Raw genomic sequence first — 20,708 nt, forward strand, 5'->3', positions numbered from 1 at the left:
TGTTCAGTTTTCATGCGTTTTTTACATTTTGACAGTTGCGCTGAATGTGAGGGGTCTCCCACTGCCCAGTAAATCCGAACATCGGACGCATCGTGCACGAAAGCTTTTGATTGCGTTTCGAGCTTACATAGTGTATCGGTAGAACAAAAGAGTGAAGATATACCAAAGCAGAGAGCGGATGTCTGATACTCGGGGGATGGAATATATCGGGGTTGGATTTCAAACCCCGAATTTAGGGCCAGAGTTTTTCTGGGCAGAACAGGCGAATTACCTTAAGGTTAAAGCCTCTATGATCGATACAAATGTTTAACAATCTTTCTCACCCTATCGGGAAGACGTCGGCTCGAAAATATCTTGTTTGATATTTCTTCGCTCTGTTTCTCTAGCGATACATAATGTAAACATAAAGCTTTTTTAGATCGACGCGGTTGATGCAAATGGTGCAGAATTGTCCGATGACGGGCCGATCGAAGCGCTACGATCGGCCCCATATCGTGCTCAATCGGACCGATAATCGGGCCGATGATCGGACCGATGCGGGTCGACAAAATCCACCGGGTGAGTTTTATATTTTTAGAAAGTTTCAACAAGTATGTACACACAAAAAATTAAACTGTATCTTCCATTAGCGGCCCTTACACGATCAATAAAAGTGTCATTACTAAAAAGTAATGGCACTTTTAATGATCGTGTAAGGTCTACGAGTTCAGTAATGACACGAGTAATGATGGAATTCCGGATTTTCCATTAGCGGCCCTTACACGATCATTAAAAGTGTCATTACTAAGTAATGACACTTCTGCTCAAACGCTCGTCATTACTGCATTACTGTACATCATTACTTTTTAGCATTACACGTTCATTATTAATGATGAGTATTTGTAACTACTCCAGTAATAGCAATAGCAATATTTTTATTTTCGTTTAGCTGAAAATAAATTTGATTTGCCATTGAAACGTTAAGTTTAATGAAATATTAACAATATAAATCTACACTTTGTCATTTTTTCGCGTATAGTTCTGAAGATGTTCAGCACTTGCACAAAAAAAATAAGAAGAAGAAATAATGTTGGTAATGATGGAAAATCCGGAATTCCATCATTACTCGTGTCATTACTGAACTCGTAGACCTTACACGATCATTAAAAGTGCCATTACTTTTTAGTAATGACACTTTTAATGATCGTGTAAGGGCCGCTATTATTACCAACATTATTTCTTCATCTTATTTTTTTTGTGGAAGTGCTGAATATCTTTAGAACTATAAGCGAAAAAATGACAAAGTGTAGATTTAAATTGTTAATATTTCATTAACCTTAACGTTTCAATGGCAAATCAAATTAATTTTCAGCTAAACGAAAATAAAAATATTGCTATTACTGGAGTAGTTACAAATACTCATCATTAATAATGATCGTGTAATGCTAAAAAGTAATGATGTACAGTAATGCAGTAATGACGAGCGTTTGAGCAGAAGTGTCATTACTTAGTAATGACACTTTTAATGATCGTGTAAGGGCCGCTATTAATAGAGGACTTTAAATTTTAGAGATTTGAAAAATTATTCATCTGATAGCAATGGTTTGCTTGAGTGAGAAAAACATTTTCAAACTAAACATTTTCTTAATTGAATGTGAACAAGAGTCATGAAACAATCAAACAGGCAGCATTAATCGAGGGTTTTGTTCTGAGTGTATAAGGATAGTGACGATATCTCATCCGTACACACACACACACACACACACACACACACACACACACACACACACACACACGCTGGTTTTGTTTAGAAGTCGGTAAATTCCAATCAAGGAATAACTTGGCAAATCAGCTGAGTTTTACGTAACCACTTTGAAATTGTAGATGTAGCATCTGAAACTCTTATTTACTTTTCTATTGAATATGCAACTTTGTAGCACTATGAAAAATCATGTATTCCTTTTGTGTTTCGTGGAATCGTATGGACTAGCAGTTGTTGATGGGCACAACATATGAAAAGGGTATACTAATAAAATGAATTGTTTGAAATTAAAATGTTTTGTTTGGTAAGATTTTGGGGTCTACTTTTACATTTTAAATTTTTGATGATGATTAGATTTCAAGACTACACTTCTATTAAGTAAATATTTGCCATAGGATTCTCTTCAATTCGTGCTAGAGTTGGAAATAATTACAACCCTAAAACCATCCAGTTCAAGGTTGCATGAAAACGCCTTATAGTAGATAACCAAGTTACATCATTAACACATTCAAACTTCATAAGTTTTGACGAAGTGAAAATGTTGCATGCAGACAGAAAATTGAGATTTTCTTGTACTCAATTTTCAAGAATAAAATGGAGCCATATATTCCAGTCAAGTTCAATCCTATCGTTCAAAACATCTGCTATCATCAATGTAGCGTTTACACTATTGCTGGTTGCCAGTATACTGGCACGCCAACAGCTGGTAATGTTCAGACTATTGCTGACAATTTCTTGTTGGTAATTTTTTTTAAAATTATGAACAAAAAATGAAATATATCCTTTAGGTACTCAAATCATCAATCTCATTTTTCATATCGATCCACTTTACGCGAACAAATGTTTTAACTGAGAAAAACATGAAATACATTCGAGAAGTACTATATTTTAATTCCGTCGCCATCTTGAATTTCTTCGCCAGCATGAAATTCAGATCGATCAGAAATTTCCATGCTGGCAACACCCAGAAGCTGGCAAGCGTTTACATTATGCTGGTAGCGTGCTGTAGGGCCCAGAATGCTGGCAGCCAGCAGAAGTGTAAACTAGAGGTGTGCAAAACAGCTCATTTTGGTGAACAGCTCCGAACCGATCAGCTCACCAAAGTGAATCGATTCGATGTATCAGCTCATCAGCTCTTTTAGTTTGAACATAAGATTCATTTTGTACGCCGTTTTTCTCATGCACCGGTTTTCTTTCATATGCATGATCGAAATTGAATCATTGATTTGCAATGATGCAATGAATGCAATACGAATTAGTTTATCTTTAATTGATGTCGACTAAATTGAATCTCTTAAAGAGCCAAAGATCCGACCAGCTCGTAGCGTGTTCCCTTCGTCATAATGCAGTGAACTGGGTAGCAAATGAGTGAGCTGATGAGCTGCGGTTCTTTTGAAAAGAGCTGTGAGCTGTCAGCTCACTTCAATGATTCGATTCACTGGAACAGCTCAGGAGCGAATTGCCCATCTCTAGTGTAAACGGGGCAAAGAGCACACGATAGCTCTCGTCGTAATTTTAGTGTGCTAAGACCAATCATAAATCCACGACTTTCATAGCTTGGCAGCTGATGAGAATTATTCCAAGGTAATCGACGAAGAACAAATCGAATGAAATGAAATATACGTTGTATCGATTCTGAGTAATATTCTAAGTAGAACGAGCGAGTGAATAGTACAGGGACTTCAGGTAGTAAATACCAGTTAGCCATTCTCATCACGAATCCCAAGCATCGAGAAGCTATAGCAACAAATTTATTTGAAAGTTGACTGTTCGTCGAAAAGACACCAAGATCTTCGACGCATGTCGATCTGGTAGTCAAGAATCCATCACGATAGTATTTGAACGATTCTTTTTTCCTTGTGAACTTAATGGTTGAACATTATACGCAAAGAGTATCAATTGACGCTGAAGGAATGTCGCATCTTCTGAGTTGTGAATAATATGACACATCTTGAAGTCATCAGTGAAAGATACCCGTGGTCCGTCCAGAGAAAAACTTACATGGTTGAAGAACAATAAGAAAATCAGAGGGCCAAGATGACTCCCCTGTGGAATTCCGGACGTTGCAACAAACTCTTCGAAAACAGAAGCGTCAATTTTGATAACAAGGCGTCGATTGTTGAGTCATTAAATGATTTAGCTACGGCGGATACTGGGAAACGTTTAGTGTTGAGTCTCGAGTGTATGGTATAGCGGAGAATGATGTCGAACATATTTCACTAGAGTAAATGGTGCTGCGCAAATGTTGGTTGCGATTTCGGTGTTACTGGAAAAAGTAAAGGTTCAGCATTCGGCCGTTATGGCTAACGATAATTTTGCATGTCCTTTAAAAAAATAAGTCACATGTATTGCTTTTTGGCATGTATTTTTACCAATACCTTGTGTAGCTGATGCAGTACTACCTATAGCAGAACGTATGTCTATTTAGCCATCTTCAAGGTTAGACGCTCTTCCGATAAACGGGTTCGCGAAATTTTGAACTACTCCAGCATCCCGAAGCCGCTCGATGTTAAATAGCGTTTTCAACGCGTAATACCCGCCGTCGGAAGTTTTGAACACATGCATATTGCAACAAAGTAGTGCTCCGTATCTACCGAAAAATGTCCTATACCGTTTTTGTGAAACTGATCTAGAGTAGTTTCCTCAAACAACAACATAAACAACAACATATATATGGTGTTCATTTATGTGGCGTTTACACGTCATACTTAATTGAGCATATGGTTTGAAATAGTGAAGCACATGGATCCAGTAGGCTCAGCAAAATTTCCAAACAAAACGGCAAGTAACTTGTTGTTTAGTATTCATATTTTTCTCTCCTGTGGGAAAGCATTGCACAACTCTCCATACACGCCAAATAATCATCGAATATCTATAGTATGTATTAAGTGTAAATTTCCAATTTCATACAGAACAGCTATTTTGATTTTCTCTGCTTTCTCGAAGGATTTTTCTCATTATTTTCGTGTAATGTATTTTAAAACCTTCGGTGACGTTTAACTTTCAAGGAAAAAGAAAATCATTTATAAATCACCAACCGATTCTGAATTTCGTTCAAATCGGATTATTTCGATCGAATTTACATACAAACGCGTTACTCGATCAAATTACATACTGCAAATTTTCACATTCGATCGAAATACAGAATAGGAGAGTATCCTCCACGGCACTACAACCAAATACAACTAATTTGTATTTGCTAAAACGATAGTCACAACGCAGGCGTGTTTTTCTCTTACACAGTGGACTATTGGTTTCTATTGACAACCGATATTAAATCAATCGTTTGAGTTGTTTCTTCCTGAACAATGGCAGATCTGGATTATCCCGGTAAGTTGAAAAGAAAATATTTGAACCTATTGGTTGATCGTGATTAGGCAAAGATTTTCTATGCATTCAGATATCGACCCTGAGAACGAATTGGAAAAACGGATCGCGGATGCTTTTCTTATATTTGATCATCACGGCAATAAGACGGTGGATGTGCGTGAGATCGGAACAATTTTACGATTTTTAGGTAAGCATTATTTTTTAAATGTTTTGAGTCTCACTGATACGATATTTATTACGAACTGAATCAAGGTTGCGTACCAACGGAGGCGGATGTAAATGAAGTTATTTCAGCAACGGAGTTCGAAGATTCCAACGGAACGGTTCATCTTTCAAAATTTCTGCCGTATGTTAGTCAACTGATAGCCGAGCACAAGTATTTCTATGAATATACCTATATTTGGTGAGAACCAGATAATTTATTCAGCCTCGTTTTATATGACATTAGATTGGAACCGGCACCACCGGAAAAGCTTCTCAAGGCATTCCGTGTGTTGGATCAGGATGGGAAAGGTTTCGTCGATCGCGAATATATGACCAAACTAATCGTCGAAGAAGGCGAACCGTTCACCGCAGAGGAACTGGAAGAAATGATGGCTGTAGCGGTTGATATGGCCACCGATAAAATACCTTACGAAAATTATCTAAATCAATTATTGGTAAGTTGTTGTTGGTTTTCGAGTTTTGCTAACATTTATGTTTTTTCACGGTGCCATTAGCATGAACCTCAAGATTCCATTTATCATTTGGCGGACCAACTCAAACATCAAATCAAGCGAAAGACTATTTTCAAATTTTACAAACGATAATGTGTATCTTCTTATTTTGACAGGTCGACTTCTGAGCCACATATTGCAATAATCTGCTAGACTGTAACACACTGACAGTCGAAACGATAACAAAGTATTTTTTCAGAAAACCCACAGTCTCATTCCATGTCATTTGGATTCATCCAAATCAAAACAACTGCACCAAAACTTCAATGTAATCACCGCGGTGGCCATTTTTACACACAGTTCCGTACGAGCCTGTTTCCGGTGTGATTAGAAAGTAAAGCAGAACACCTTTTGGCTGCGATGCTTTTGATTTATTGATTCGAGATTGCTTAGCTCATTCTTGGTTTCTAAAAACTATTGTCATCGATTATAAAACAATTGATATCTAGCAATTAAACTCGTATGAAAAATAAGTCAAGTATAACAATGACGGCTATGGGACATGAACTGGATGAAAAAAGTCTTATTTCTCGCTATCCGAAACCGATACAGCTTAAGTAAACCGAATGACTAGATGTCATCCAATAAAGGCTTCCTCTTTTTCACTGAATACACGTAGGTCGGTGTTAGAATATCGTGCCTGAAAGGACATTTCATTATTAGCCAACAATTTCCGGAAGGATCGTAAAACACATACTTCACTCTTTTGGGCGTTAGATCTCCCGCGCCCTCGTCGCTATCGTCCTGTGATTTTCGTTTTTCCATCAATCCAGCGGAATCCTTAGCTATATTCTCCTTATTGTTGTCATCCTCCGACTCCTCCGGTTGCGATCCGTCCATGGTGCTCTCGACGGCTTCATTTTCCTCAACCGATTCGTCCTGTTCGTCAATTTTTCGATTCACGCAACCTTCCGGACAGCGACAAGTTTCGCTACAGAAATCACCTTGTTTCTTACAGCCGCAGCGTTTCGTAGAACACGTAGACGAACAACTGCAGTGGGTGTGGTTGCTTCGGTTGTGGTTGGATTGGTCTCCCGTTCCTTCTGCAGCCTGACCCTCGGTAGCCCGTTTTTTGCTGCCACCACCAAGAACAGATTTCTTCATGACCGATTCGCGCACACTGGTGGACTGTAATGAAACACATTCATCAGTGCTTGAGAGAATGATGATGCTTTTGCATTAAAAGAACTCACCTTCTTGCGTTTTCGAAGTGGCGTCGCACGGAAGTCTGGATCCCGTTCCAGATCGGAATCACCGACCTGATCCGCCTCATCATCGTCCTCCTCGTCCTCGTCGCTTTCGTACTCGATCGGTACTGCCACTGATTTTGTACTGTTCCGTGCGCGACGACCGCGGTTTTGGTTGGCTTCCTCCAGTTGTTTTGCCAGAATCGAATTCATCTGTTTCATCGAGTCCAGCTCCTGTCGAAGCTTTTCCATCCGATCGCTCGCCTCCTGCAGGATCGTATCACAGGTGACGGCCGTTTCTTGTGATTGACGAGCGTACTTCTGCTTCGACATGAGCAGCATGGACAGTTTCTCTTCGTACATTTTGGCCAGTTCGTTAGTTTCGTTGGCGAAGCGTTGCTTGATTTCGGCAATTTCCACGATTAGACCACGGTTTGATTCTTCCAAACATTCCATCGAAAGTCGAACATCCACCAGCTGGTGGCGAGCCTTGGCGGCCTCTTCCTGCGTTTCAGCAAATACCGAGAGTAGCTTTTTGATTGCAAGCTTCGCCTCCGGGAATGTCGGAATGCCTTCGAGGATTGCTTTCTGCTTGGAATCAACATCGGTCGAAAGGATTTTCTGCTGAATATCAGCAATCTGTGCATTCCGCAATTCCAAATCCTGCTCCTGCTGTTTGATTTCCTCTTCGTCGTGTTCCTCGGGATGGTTTTTCATTTCCCGTAGTTTGGCATTCAGTAGAGCGCGGTCATCCATCAGTGTTTTCAGTGTCACCGAGGCATCCTTCACCGAGCGGATCAATTCCAGTTCGTGATCGATCCAAGATGGTACCTCGGCACCTCGCACCGGTTTTCCAACGGCCTTCGCAGCACGTTGCGCCTGAACGTGCTTTTGTCGTTCCAGGGCATCTTTCAAGCGCTTGTTAACGGCCTGGGCTTCTTCCACTTTTCGTCGGAGCACGTTCTGCTGTTTATCGTGGGACGAACGAAGACGAACCATTTCATTTTTCAACTTCCTATCTTTCTCACGTAGCTGGCAGATTTCCTTTTCTCGATTGATTTTCCACTGACGAAAGTTTTCACTCTCGGCACGCATCGCTTTGGCGAGCTTTACTTTCATTGCCTTCATGGCCTGAATTTCTCGGCTCAGGTTTTCGATTCGCTGTGTGTCCTTTTCCTTCATCTGAAGCAACTTCGCTTGTTGCACGCTTTTTTTGCGCATCGCTGCCAGTTCCGCTTCCAGTTGTTGTACCTTCTTCCGTCGTTCCTCCGCCAATTTGTTCTTTTTATCTACCACCTTGGTCGTGTTGAGCTGGCCATTCAAATCCTCGATCTGTTTTTCCATTTCCTTTATCTTCGTCTCGTATTCCTCGACGAGCTCGTCGCTACTGCAACAGCTCGAATTCACCGTAAATGTCATGTTTGAGATGTTGCCAAGACACTTTCGGTGTAGTTCCTCTTTCAGTTCCAATTCCTTGGTTAACTGCCGCAGCTCGTCTCGGATCTTCATCTGCTTCTGGGTGTGTGTATCGGAACGATTCTGGAAATCCTCCGAAGCTGTCTGCAGCATTGTGTCCGTTTGCTGGGCATCGATTCGAATTAGTTCCGTTTCCTCTTTATATCCCAGCAGAATCGACTGAATTTCCTGCTTCAACTCACTATCCGGACTAGTGGCCAGCAACGTCTCCAGCTCCTCAATGATTTTTTCCATCGAAAGTGCTCGCAGCTGATCGGTTGCCAAATCCTGCAGGGCCGATTGAAGCTGCTGTTGGAGAGTACGAATTTTATCTGACATTTCTCGTTCCCGTCGAATAGCTTCAGCCGAGGTAATACTTTGTATGTTGTTACTGCTGCTCGATCGGAAAATACCCTTCTCCGGAGCCGTTGAAACACGATTTGCTTAAAAAAAAGGTGAATTTGTGTTAAAATTCTACAAATTAAAGAATCTTTGCAGGCTTACCTTCACCAGGAACATTTTCCTTTCCCGTTGTAGCGGATAGCAATTCCAATCGTAACTCCTGGATGACGGCATTCAAGCGACGAATCTCGGCCTGATTCGGATCCTGATTGACAACGGCTTTGTTGCGGATGTTTTTCGCTCGGTTTGCATAGCGCAATGTGTTGATTGTCTCCTCGCAGTTATAATCGGCCGGTGAGACGCAAGCAATCATAAGAGTGACCGAATTACCACCCAATGAGTCCTGCAGCAGTCGGGTTAGCTTCGACTCCCTGTAGGGTACATGACCAAGTGGTCCTCCAGAAGAGCCGAGGGCTGAAATAACATTACCAAGCACCAGCAGACCCTGATTGATCTTGACGCCCTCCTTAAAACGTTCTCCCGTGGCTTGAGTTTTCTTCGGTCGCTCTGATCCGGCCAAATCAACCAGGTGAAATTTGCTGTTAGTGACCACAGGTTTTGCACCTTTTGATCGATTAGTTAGATTAAGGGTAAAGATCGCGTGACTTCTACTGGATACCGCATTCATAGCAGTCGAAGCTACGGCTCGTTCCTGCGAGCCTCGTATCAAAGCTTCGAAAGTATCATCCGCCGAAGATATCGAAACCTCCGTCAGACCCGGTATTACAATCTGATTATTCGACTCTCGAATATCTACAACACGCTCCTCTCTGGTACCTTTTTTCGACAACAGGTCGTACAAGTTTTCCTGATAAAGCTCCATGAAGGAACAGCTTAAAGTGACCTCGAATTCTTCGGTAGTTTCTTCTATTCGATGAAAAATATCATTAATAGCTCTAGGAATTACACCCATCGTGGCATCTTCGTCTCCGTCGTAATTAGTGCCCATCGTGAACGTTTTTCCTGAGCCAGTTTGGCCATACGCCAGTATGGTAACATTATATCCAGCGTACAGCTTCTGCAGAAGAGGTCGTACCGCACTCTCGTACATCAACTGCTGGCTATCGTCCGGTGAGAAAACATAGTTGAATGTGAATGCTTCCGGTTTTCCACTGATTCCGTTGCCGATAACCACTTGAGGTTCAATTGGGTTCGGCTGTTCCACCACTATTCGGCACCCGCGATCCTGTTCCCTGTTGTTTAACGGTCGTATACGAACGGCTACGGCTACCGAATCGGCCGATGAATTCGACATCGTAGGAACGTCCCACCAATCGAACGGTTATCAATAATCGAACCAACACACTAACACCTGCTCCTAAACAGAAACACAAATCTGAGAGATAAAAATACGCTATAAAAACATTTTACTAAAACTAAATATTGCCGCAAACTTGCCTACACTAGGGACGGAGCGGTTAAAAATTTCAACAGAAAAAGCGCGGATTTGAAAAATGGCCGTTTGAGTCGGTTTCTGATCACTGTTGTCATTAGCGCTACGTTATGCACGCGTTACGCACATGAACGATAGCTACACTGAAATAAAAATTTTATTCATATTTATTTGATTTGTCATATCTGTATAAAATGTTCAAAACGACGAATGTAACAATGAGAGATTCTCTTTGTTTACTTTTTTTCGATTTTTGCTTTCTTCGGTAATTTCATCAGTGCAGATAAAAAGATGATAGCTTTAGTTATTATTATCGGTGCATAATTAAAGAGAAGGATTGCTAAGAGTACCATAATAATCTCATTGTTACATATGTCGTTTTGTGAATATTATACAGATACCGACCCTGTCAGCTTGGAGCGAAATCAATCTTCAGTTCAGCAACGCCATCGCACGACATCACATTCAACTTATTATGTCAATTGTATGGGTGCGCAGTGCTGCTATTTTCGCGCGCACGAATTTGACATTTCTCTCCCTTATATGTACGAGATTCGATGTGGACTCGCCTGGGGCGCCATGCTCGTAAAAAAGGATGTTGCCAATGATTTGTTCGGGAAATGTGAGAGCTGGATATCTTGTTAATATATCTTTGACAGATATCAACTGTTTCTCAAGAGAGGGGAAACAAAAATTGACAGAAAATAGTGAAAAACATCGATAAATGTTTCGAATATGCCCTCGTGCATTTTTATTAAATTGGCTGGTTTCGGAGATTAGGACAAATCTGCGGGTAATTTCATTGTCTTATTTATTATTTCCTGTAGTGAAAAGTTCGAAAACCAGCTAAAATGAGGAAAATGAAATTGTTACGCCCTTCCTTTTCAGCAATTGAAGTATCGCCCTGCTTGTTAGTATGAAACACGGAGGGCGAAACTTACGAAAACAAATGGAATGACAGTTTTGCCCATTATACATGCAGATAGATGGAGCATGCTTAAAATAACAAAACAATTAGTAGATTCATTTATTTCATTCATGCTAAATTCGAACTAGAATATGATTGTTTTGACCCAATTTGTCTTTTCATCATCAACAATGATCTATGTTTGATATGAATAAGAATTTTAGTTCAGTCAACAGAAAAAAACAACAGAAATTCCGACTGATATTATTGTTTAAAATATTTGGATATATATTACATGTCAATAAAAATTGATTTGATGTTAATTGGCAATGTTTGTATTGATTAAATCCTGCTTTACCTTTATATCAAGATAAATTTGAATCATTTTTTTCACTCTGAGATAACCAAAAAAAGTTGAAGGCGTATTATAAGTGAAATCTTATCAGCTTATTTTGATTCTATTTTGGTTATCAAAAATTCAAGCGGGTGTATGGCTAATTACTAAAATTACGCTTACGCAAAATGAGTAGTGAAAATCATAAGGCAAATCTTATGTTGACTCAAAAATCACCAAAATAGCTCAATTATTACGGTGCCATAATTGATATTTCTTCAAAGATTTCAAATTGACTTGAAAGTTGTGCGAAGGGTCAAGAGTCAAATGTAAAAGAATTTTAAAATGAATATGAATAGAAATGAAATTAGTATCATAAAATTACTCTAACGGACTTGGCACTAACTTAGTCCATGCTTCTAACGATAAATTCTACTAGTAGGAATAGGATATTCGAAAAGCTATGAACTGATCTTGAAATGATCAAATGTACTGCCCTGTCCCGTGTTTGTATGAAATAAATTTAGTCAATGATTTATGAGCATTTACTTTCAATTCTCATTTATTAATTGCATTGAAATATGTAAATTTTTGATATTTTATTAAATGTACAATGACATATGTCACCAGTTAACCTTTGTAAACGATTCAAGCGGGTAAATCAACAAAAAATGTGTCTATTGAACAATGAAAAAAGATTCGTATACGAACGTTAAATGATGATCTCACTCAAAGTGACAATTCAAAAAATTTAATCCGAAATGTTGGCAGTTTCGTTAGCTTTTCAATCTGGTTATAGGCACTTTACCCTCACCGGATACATCAGCGAGGCACTATCGATTTGCGTTTGGTTTCAGCAAGATAATGGCCCTTAAAATACGTCGCAATTTTGCAAAAATACATTCAAGATCAGCTACTTTGCGCACGTGCGCCGAGACTCCACGTGTTGCCGGAAGGCAGATGCTAATTTCTGGGTCTGGGCAAGATATCTGGTGTGACTCTTGCTGGCTGTATAGTATGTTGAACTCTAGGAGCAAAAATAAAACATTTCTATATTCATATAGCTCACAAATAACATTTAAGCACTCACCTTTATTATATCTTGCTCTGATGATGGCTGTAGAATTTGGATGCTTAACTTCCTTAAGTTTATACTATAAAGTGACGCTGAGGCCGCAAAAATTGAATTATTTCAATTGCCACTTCCTCTAAATGTTTGTTTATTTTCTTGGAGCTTCTTGGTAACTTGTTCGTAGCAACTTAAACAGTGTTGCTGAAGAAGAACAATTTTATCATTATCAAGGGGTCGCTCTATTTTCAGTAACTGGCGGTAAATCGCTCATAGACACTTTTCATTTCAATTTTTCTTCCGAGTGACTGGTCGTGTCGTCGGTAAAAACCAATTACCAATTTGGTAACTTTTACAATTTTTGCCTCTGAGTTCAGCTTTACAGAACGGCGGGAAAACCGAGCAAAAAATGTCATTCAGTTAGTTAGGGGCACACAAATAAATCTTGCCCCGGGTCTATTAATACATTAATGAAGGTTTTTGTAATAAAAAGATGGAGAATCGATATTTCTAGGGAAGTTTTTGAAGTATTTATTTATTTTTGAATTATTTATTTATAGGGAAGAGAAACACGATTTGTTTACTTTTGTAAGATTCACCCTGTCGACAAGCAGCTGATAATATCAGATCAGCTGTTTTTCAAAGAAGGACGAATCTTACAAAAGTAAACAAATCGAGTTTCTCTCTCCTACCAATAAATGCTTTAAAATCCTACAGTTTTGCCTAAAAAATCGGATTCTACAAAAATCTCAATCTTAGTAATACAAAGAACTATAAAGGGCGAAACTGTCATTCCATTTGTTTACGTAAGTTTCGCCCTCCGTGTTCCATGCAAACAAACTGGGCGGTACTTCAATTCCCAGTAAGGAAGGGCGAAACTATTTGTTTTCTTTATTTTTTATGGTTTCCGAACCTTTTACTACTGGGAATAGGAAATGAGACGATAAAATAACCCGAATATTTATCTTAGTCACGAAAACCAACTAATTTCACAAAAAATGCGCAAGGGCGTAACTTCATCATTCACACAGGAAGCATGAAAGTAAACAAATCGAAAAAGGGCGAAACTCTTTTTAAGTTGATTTATTCATTAGATATAGAAGGAAAGTGGTAAAATCTGCATACTTTTTAAAGATAAACGAATAGATCATCGACTAATCGAAAATCGATCTGAGAATATACGATGATTTCTAAATACGATTTGAAACCAAATTCGAAACATTCATCGATGTTTTTCTCCATTTGCTGTCAATGTTAGATTCGCCGTTCTTTGAAAAACAGCTGAGATATCAAATAAAAAATGTGGAATGGAAAAATCTTGCTACCTGTAACATTCATACATCGTGTATCTGTCAAAACATCCACACTTGTTTGAATGTCAGATTGAGACGGTACACGTAAGGTTTGTTTATTATTGTATCTCAGAATTACCGGAATTCTTGCGAACATTGTTAATAGTTACCGAGGACGAGTTCGTTATTCAATATGGTTAATCGACAGAACCGCAGGCAGGCTGGTGGCCACCGCGGTAAAGGTAAACAATACCTTTCGATTGCCGCCAAAAAGCAACGTCGTAAGGAACGAGCCCAACGGCTACCGGTTTCCCGTTTTAAGAAGAATTTGAAACACATTGAGCGTAGTCAGGAGGCAAACGAGGCTCTCAAAAGACAGCAGGAAGCAGAACGTAAATATAAGACCAAAATGAATGTTCCGACGGTTGAAGAGGAATTGGAATCCAGTGCTAGTGAGGACGAAGTCGCACAGGAAGACGACTTCGAATTGCTGATGAAGTCATTGACTAATGGGCACAAGGGAGCTGCTCGACGAGAGGAAGCTATCGAGAGTGAGGAAAGTGAAAGCGAAAGTAATGAAGAAGAACTTGACTTAGAAGAGCAGGATGAGGAAGTTGGTTCGGAAGTCGAAAGTGAATCGGAAACTGAACATGAATCCGAAGAAGAATCGACATGTGAGGATCCTTATATGTCATTTGTTAGTAACTGCTTTAGTCCTCAGATGTTGGAGTCGCTCTTAGCCGAACCCACTGCGGTACACCGAAATACGATCAAGTTCAAGCGATTGGGGAATCTTGTTGTGGAAATTCCAAAGGATTCTTCCGTGGAAAACAGAAACAGTGCACTGTTGGCTGATGACGATGTTTACGCATCCGAGGGGTCTATTCCGGAACCGTTGAATGTGGCTAAGCTAGATGCAAAAAAGTTACACCTTAAGGAGCGAATTCTTCGACATTTGGAAGAGCCATATTTTACCGCTTTGCAGGGGGAATGTTTTTCCATTTTGAATAACTACCAAGATTTTTATTATCCAGCCAGAACAATGGTTAATGCAGACGAAATTCGTTTCGTGTACTGCCTTCATGCCCTAAATCACGTCCTGAAGGCAACGTCGAAGATATTGCACCACAATTTGAAATTGGCCGAACTGGCAAACACTAAGAAAAAGAACAAGAAAGCAGTTGTCTCTACGCCAGAGTATAGAGATCAAGGATTAGTGCGCCCTAAGGTACTGATTGTTGTGCCGTTTCGTAGTTCCGCGTTGAAAATTGTCGATGTCTTGAAGCAATTATTTGCAGGAGATGAGATCAAAGCAGTTACCAATTACAAACGCTTCCAGGAGGAGTACGGCGGTGAAACGCTTTACTTCCCGAAACATAATCCAAAGCCGGAGGATTACGAGAAAATGTTCAGCGGAAACACGGATGATAATTTTCGGATTGGTATTTCGTTCAGCAAAAGTTCTTTGAAATTGTACACCAAATATTACAACTCGGATTTGATCTTGGCTTCCCCACTGGGTCTGCGAATGACGATCGGAGCCGAAGGCGAATCGGAACGAGACTACGACTTCCTATCATCCATTGAGATGTTGATCTTGGATCAGACGGAGGTTTGTTTAGCACAAAATTGGGATCACGTGATTCACCTGATGGATCATCTTCATTTGCAACCTCAAAGTACGGAACATACGGATTTTTCTCGAGTGCGCAACTGGTGTCTTAATGGATGGTCACGATTCTACCGTCAGACATTGATATTTGCGTCGCACGATTTACCGGAATTTAGATCCATTTTCAACAATAAATGTTCTAACTATCGGGGGAAAGTTCGTTTTGCAAGTCCGGTAAAAATTGGATCTATTCGTCACGTTATAATCCAAGTTCCACAAACGTTCCACCGAATTGATGTTACCTCATTGGAGCAATCGTTTGACGCCAAATTTCAGCACTTCACAACTGTCCTCCTTTCGCAACTTCGTTCGGTCACCATGGCTCGCTGTCTGATATTTGTTCCATCATACTTCGACTACGTCAGACTACGGAATTATTTTAAAAAGGAAGAACTTAGTTTTGTGCAGATTTGTGAATACTCCAAAGATGCCAAAATAGCTCGAGCCCGAGATATGTTCTTTCACGGTAGCAGTCATTTTATGCTGTACTCCGAACGATCACACTTCTTTCGGCGAACACGAATCAAAGGAATTCGACACCTGGTGTTTTATCAGTTACCAACGTATCCTCAGTTCTACGCCGAAATGATCAATCTGATGACGAACGAATATCAGAACAGAAAGGACGGAATCGACGCAAGTTCTATGACAGTAACAGTACTGTACACAAAATATGATCTACTGCGGCTCTCTGCCGTCGTTGGAACTGAGCAAGCAGCCAAAATCGCCGGCAGTTCTAAAGCAGCTCATATATTTACCACTCAAAAATAGTATTGAGCTGTTAAACTAAACTACATAAACTCTGAAAAATTACAATAAAAAAAACAAGGAATCTTTGTTAAAGTGTACTACTCCTTTTTACTCTCAATCCCACTTTTTCGAAATATCAATGTACTCTCCGTCGGGCATTTCGTACCCGCTAATTGGTGGTGTCGCAACCGGTCCCTCCATCTTTAACGGCACTAGATCGATGTCCGGCTGCACTGCCTTCTGGTACAAGTCCTCCGATTCGAGTCGAAGTTCGTTCAGGGCTTTCGTTTGGGCCGCCAGCATCCGATCAATGAGTTGATAATCGGACAACTTTTCCTGCATCTTGAACTTGGCCCATTGCTTTTCCAACAGCACCCGATTCTCCAACACTTCCGGGCTGATCCGAGAGATGGTTCGCGTACGTTGCTGTCGTTGGTCCAACAATTCTATCGGAGTTTCCAGTTCTTCGATCGGTTTCAGCTGGCGGGAGTTTTTCTCTAGCCGCCGGATTTGCTTCTCGAGTCGTTTCCTCCTACGTTCTTCTCGCTGTTTCAGTACTGCTGGATCAATTTTCTTCTTTTTCTTAAGAGGCTCGGCAAACAAAACAGGTGTAAACTGAAGGTAGTTGATGGTTCCCGTGTGTAGTGAGCGTGTCAGCAAAGCTCGAACCGGATGCTGCGGCGTGGTCCTGGAAGAATGTAAATTATTTGTTTAGCCATGTCCGTAAAACTTAGTCTTTACTTACCTCAGAAGAATGTTTATTAGGGACATTATAAATATATTTTTAGCACTCAAATTTCGATACAAAAGCTTCTATCGTGCTATATTTTAGGTCCTATTTGCCCGATTTTGTGTACATTTTTGTTTCATAACACAGATTTGACAGTGAAGTTGGGTTCATATTCGAGCAGTTTAATTTCAAATTGCATTCAAGTACCAAGGGGTCCTCTTTACACACGGAGAAAAAATTAAATAAACCAATTTTGGGTTCATCGCAAATGGCATATTGTCGCAAAACTGAAATGGCGCTGCTTGTTTAGAGATGGTACTTTCAGCAAGAGCTGTCAAATCGGTAGGAAAATTTCTAATTACTACAACTGAAAAACTACAACGATTTATTTTGAAAACGGGCAAATTCATCTGAAAAATCATAGTAAAAGTTGAAGAAAAAGTTTTTACTCTGAGGTGGTAATGTTGATCTTAGTTCATTGTGCGAAACCTACCGTTTATTCTGAATAGAGCATTAAACTTGATTCGATACCATATTTCAAATGCCTGAAAATAACAAATAAAGTATCCAAAATAAATAGTACTCGATCGCTATACATTCTAGTACTCGAGAAATCAACATTACACTGGTTTCTGTTTAAAAAAATGTTGATCCGAAAACACCTAACCTTACCCAATTTCACACATTTCTAAAATTTTTCCATGTTTAATCGTAGTTTACACTAAAATAAGTAGTAGTAATCACTTTGAAATCGATTTTCTTCTACTCCGAGTGTTATTTTATTGCTGATATCATTTTGTACTATTAAATAAACGATAAAAGTGTTGCCAATCACTACTGCCGATATGAAAATTTCCGAAAGAATCCTCCTTTTCTTGGTTTCATTTTTCATTGACAGGTGTCGCTACCGGTGAGTCATTAAAAATGTCATTGCTAAAAATTAATATCATTTTAATGAACGTGTATGGCGCAGTAATGACGAGTTTTCTATCAAATAAAATACATCATTACTTAGTCATCATTAAAATGACAAAAATAATTCTCGTGTATGGGCCGCTAATAAGTTATTTTATAGAAATTGTATAGAAGAATCGAGCCAAATCTTTTGCAATTGCTGCACTGCTCAAGTGGTGATAATTTTAAGATATGTTTGCAGTTTTGTAAAATTAGCTGATTTTCTAATTTACAATAATACTTAAACGAACTAATACAAAAACATGTAAAAATTGGTACAAATTTGACCATTAATGATTCAATAACTATCCGTGGTATGTTCAATTGATATTTATGAAAAAAAATCGGAAGGTTAAAAGTCAAATTCGAAGAAGTGAGGTTGGATATTTTTTTTTATATCTGGAAAATTATTAGTTCCTATAGTTGGATTGATAATTGAAGCGCTGCTCGTACGGGCGTTCTAACGTTGTGTATCACTGCTAGAGACGTTCGTATGCGATGACAGTTGCAATTCTATCTATCAAAATTCAAGGAAATATGAATGTCAACTAATATAATGATTTATAAATCAATTTACTAGCACGCTTTAAAGCAATAGACTATATTTGGTTAGAAAATTCATCTTCTATTTCTATTGAAGAATCCAATTCGCGTGGTCACTACGAAATAGCTTAATGGTGATTCTTTTGATATATCCCATGTATTTGAACTTTTTTTTCAAATTACTTGAGTTTGAACGAACTTAGATGGCAAAATGTTACAAATATGGGTAAAAAATGATTATTCACGTGTTGACAACAAACGTATGATTTAAAGTTGTCGTATACACCTAAATCTCCATTTACGTACCTTATATATGTATATATGTATTAATATACGTACGTATGTGTGCAAATATTTGTATTTCTTATTACATATAAATATTGGCGAAGTAAAAGCGATCATTTATATGTATTAATACATACACAAATATGCAGATATCCTAAAATTTGGTATTTCATCTTACGATTTCACCATAAATATTGATCAAATTTACCACAGAAATCTACTGAATAAATTGTTTGCTTTTTTACTAATATTTTTACATATACATGTTTTTTTGTATGTTAGTACAGCCGGAATTCGCTAGTTGATGCCCCGTTATTTAGAGTGTTTGTTAATTGCGTATTCGTTAGTTGGAACATGATTCAATTAAAAAGCACTGCTATGTCAAAATCTATTATCAAAAGTATATTGACGTTTAAACGTCATTATGATAGAGGGGACAACAAATCTGATTCCAGACTATTGTTAAGAAAAATCAGCTAGCATTTCAATTTAACTTTATTGTTTCAACATATAAATAATTTATATGAATTTTAAAATGATTACATGTTGCGTTTCTTCCATTCATTTTCAATCAATTTGCTGCGCAGGGAAACAAGTTTTGTGTGTTCTTGAAGATCATCTGTTATATTTTTTTCATACTATCCAATGATTTAACTAGGTAAGAGAAATCTTGATTGCTTTTTAAACATGCATCGCCGACAACTTGATCACAGACTAACAGACAGTATGAGTAAATTCTTTTAAAAATAATTTTTCGTGATGCACTAGTTCCACCTATATTGTACTGCGCGAACTATTTACTATCGGTACACCCCTTGTGTTATGAGAAAGTTTTTTTACTAGTTGGTTTCCCCTCGTTTGTCAACACCGATCATCTGCTTGCAGGGATGCCTGACTTCATCAACATATTTGAGAATGAATCGACACAATAAATTATTGGATTACGATGATAATACATTTAACTTTTTCGCGAAGATAACCATTTATTTGACTCAACGTTATTCATCAAGACTATTTTTTATTGTGTTGGTAGTTTTCACCCGAAATTAAGTGGCGGCAGACCAGAAGCAAGTAAATATTGTAACAAAACGGGTTCGATTTTGTATTCCGTTGGAGGATGAGAAGTAGGCACAATTATGTATATAGTTTTGGCAATATGTATTAAATCTGTATCCTACATGAAATTCGCATGGACGTAAACAAATCAATACATTACAGGTAATTCTGTATGAATGGCAACTCTGTTGGTAAATGAAAAAATAAACACAGTCTAGATGACAGACAGGATGTTTTTGATAGGGTAACGTGGCGCCATCATGACACATGTGAGTACTGTCCCAAATAAAGGAATATTCGAAATGACCGTTAAAATGATTGAAGAATCTAATTTGAGTGTCCTGTCTGTTAGTCTGTGACTTGATGCTCACCTCATCTCATCATATTTTCACTGGAGCCTATTGGCACATTGTCGCAAAGCTGATTTACCGGTAGCGACACCTGCCAATGAAAAATGGAACCAAGAAAAGGAGGATTCTTTGGGAAATTTTCATATCGGCGATAGTGATTTGCAACATTTTTATCGTTTATTCAAGAGTACAAACAGATGTCAGCAATAAAAGTACACTCGAAGTAGAAGAAAATCGATTTCAAAATGATTACCACTACTTTTTTTTAGTGTAAACTACGATTCAACATGGAAAATCTTCAGAAATATGTAAAATTGGGTAAGGTTAGGTTTTGCGGATCAATATTTTTTTTAAACAGAAACCAGTGTAATGTTGATTTCTTGAGTGCTAGAATGTATAGCGATCGAGTACTATTTATTTTGGATACTTTATTTGTTATTTCCAGGCATTTGAAAAATGGTATCAAACCAAGTTTAATGCTCTCTCCTGAATAAACGGTAGATTTGGCACAATGAACTGAGATCAACATTACCACCTCAGAG

General features: G+C 38.7%; 4 protein-coding genes across 5 annotated transcripts; 2 read left to right on the forward strand and 2 right to left on the reverse strand.

Moving 5' to 3' along the window:
- Window positions 1-4,958: 4,958 nt before the first annotated feature.
- Window positions 4,959-6,225, forward strand: LOC131426553 (dynein regulatory complex protein 8-like). 2 transcript variants are annotated; one of them, XM_058589389.1, is made up of 5 exons: window positions 4,959-5,071; window positions 5,142-5,258; window positions 5,324-5,447; window positions 5,520-5,730; window positions 5,904-6,225. In XM_058589389.1, exons 1-5 carry the CDS (start codon window positions 5,050-5,052, stop codon window positions 5,913-5,915), a joined length of 486 nt encoding a protein of 161 aa, XP_058445372.1. In that variant the 5' UTR covers window positions 4,959-5,049; the 3' UTR covers window positions 5,916-6,225. The 2 variants fall into 2 exon arrangements, with proteins under 2 accessions (XP_058445372.1, XP_058445371.1); XM_058589388.1 differs by having other exon boundaries at window positions 5,791-5,928.
- Window positions 6,137-10,343, reverse strand: LOC131426552 (chromosome-associated kinesin KIF4). Its single transcript, XM_058589387.1, has 5 exons — window positions 10,230-10,343; window positions 8,934-10,167; window positions 6,981-8,872; window positions 6,485-6,915; window positions 6,137-6,427 (listed from the first exon to the last, which is right to left on the reverse strand). Exons 2-5 carry the CDS (start codon window positions 10,084-10,086, stop codon window positions 6,358-6,360), a joined length of 3,546 nt encoding a protein of 1,181 aa, XP_058445370.1. The 5' UTR covers window positions 10,087-10,167; window positions 10,230-10,343; the 3' UTR covers window positions 6,137-6,357.
- Window positions 10,344-13,919: 3,576 nt separating this feature from the next.
- Window positions 13,920-16,385, forward strand: LOC131426554 (U3 small nucleolar RNA-associated protein 25 homolog). Its single transcript, XM_058589390.1, has one exon. The coding sequence runs from the start codon at window positions 14,020-14,022 to the stop codon at window positions 16,267-16,269; it is 2,250 nt and encodes a 749-aa protein (XP_058445373.1). The 5' UTR covers window positions 13,920-14,019; the 3' UTR covers window positions 16,270-16,385.
- On the reverse strand, window positions 16,333-17,132 carry LOC131426555 (large ribosomal subunit protein mL40). Its single transcript, XM_058589391.1, has 2 exons — window positions 16,994-17,132; window positions 16,333-16,936 (listed from the first exon to the last, which is right to left on the reverse strand). The coding sequence occupies exons 1-2, from the start codon at window positions 17,017-17,019 to the stop codon at window positions 16,363-16,365; spliced, it is 600 nt and encodes a 199-aa protein (XP_058445374.1). The 5' UTR covers window positions 17,020-17,132; the 3' UTR covers window positions 16,333-16,362.
- Window positions 17,133-20,708: the final 3,576 nt, after the last annotated feature.

This window comes from Malaya genurostris, chromosome 1 (assembly GCF_030247185.1).
Source record: "Malaya genurostris strain Urasoe2022 chromosome 1, Malgen_1.1, whole genome shotgun sequence".
In the NCBI taxonomy this organism is placed as follows: Eukaryota; Metazoa; Arthropoda; class Insecta; order Diptera; family Culicidae; genus Malaya; species Malaya genurostris.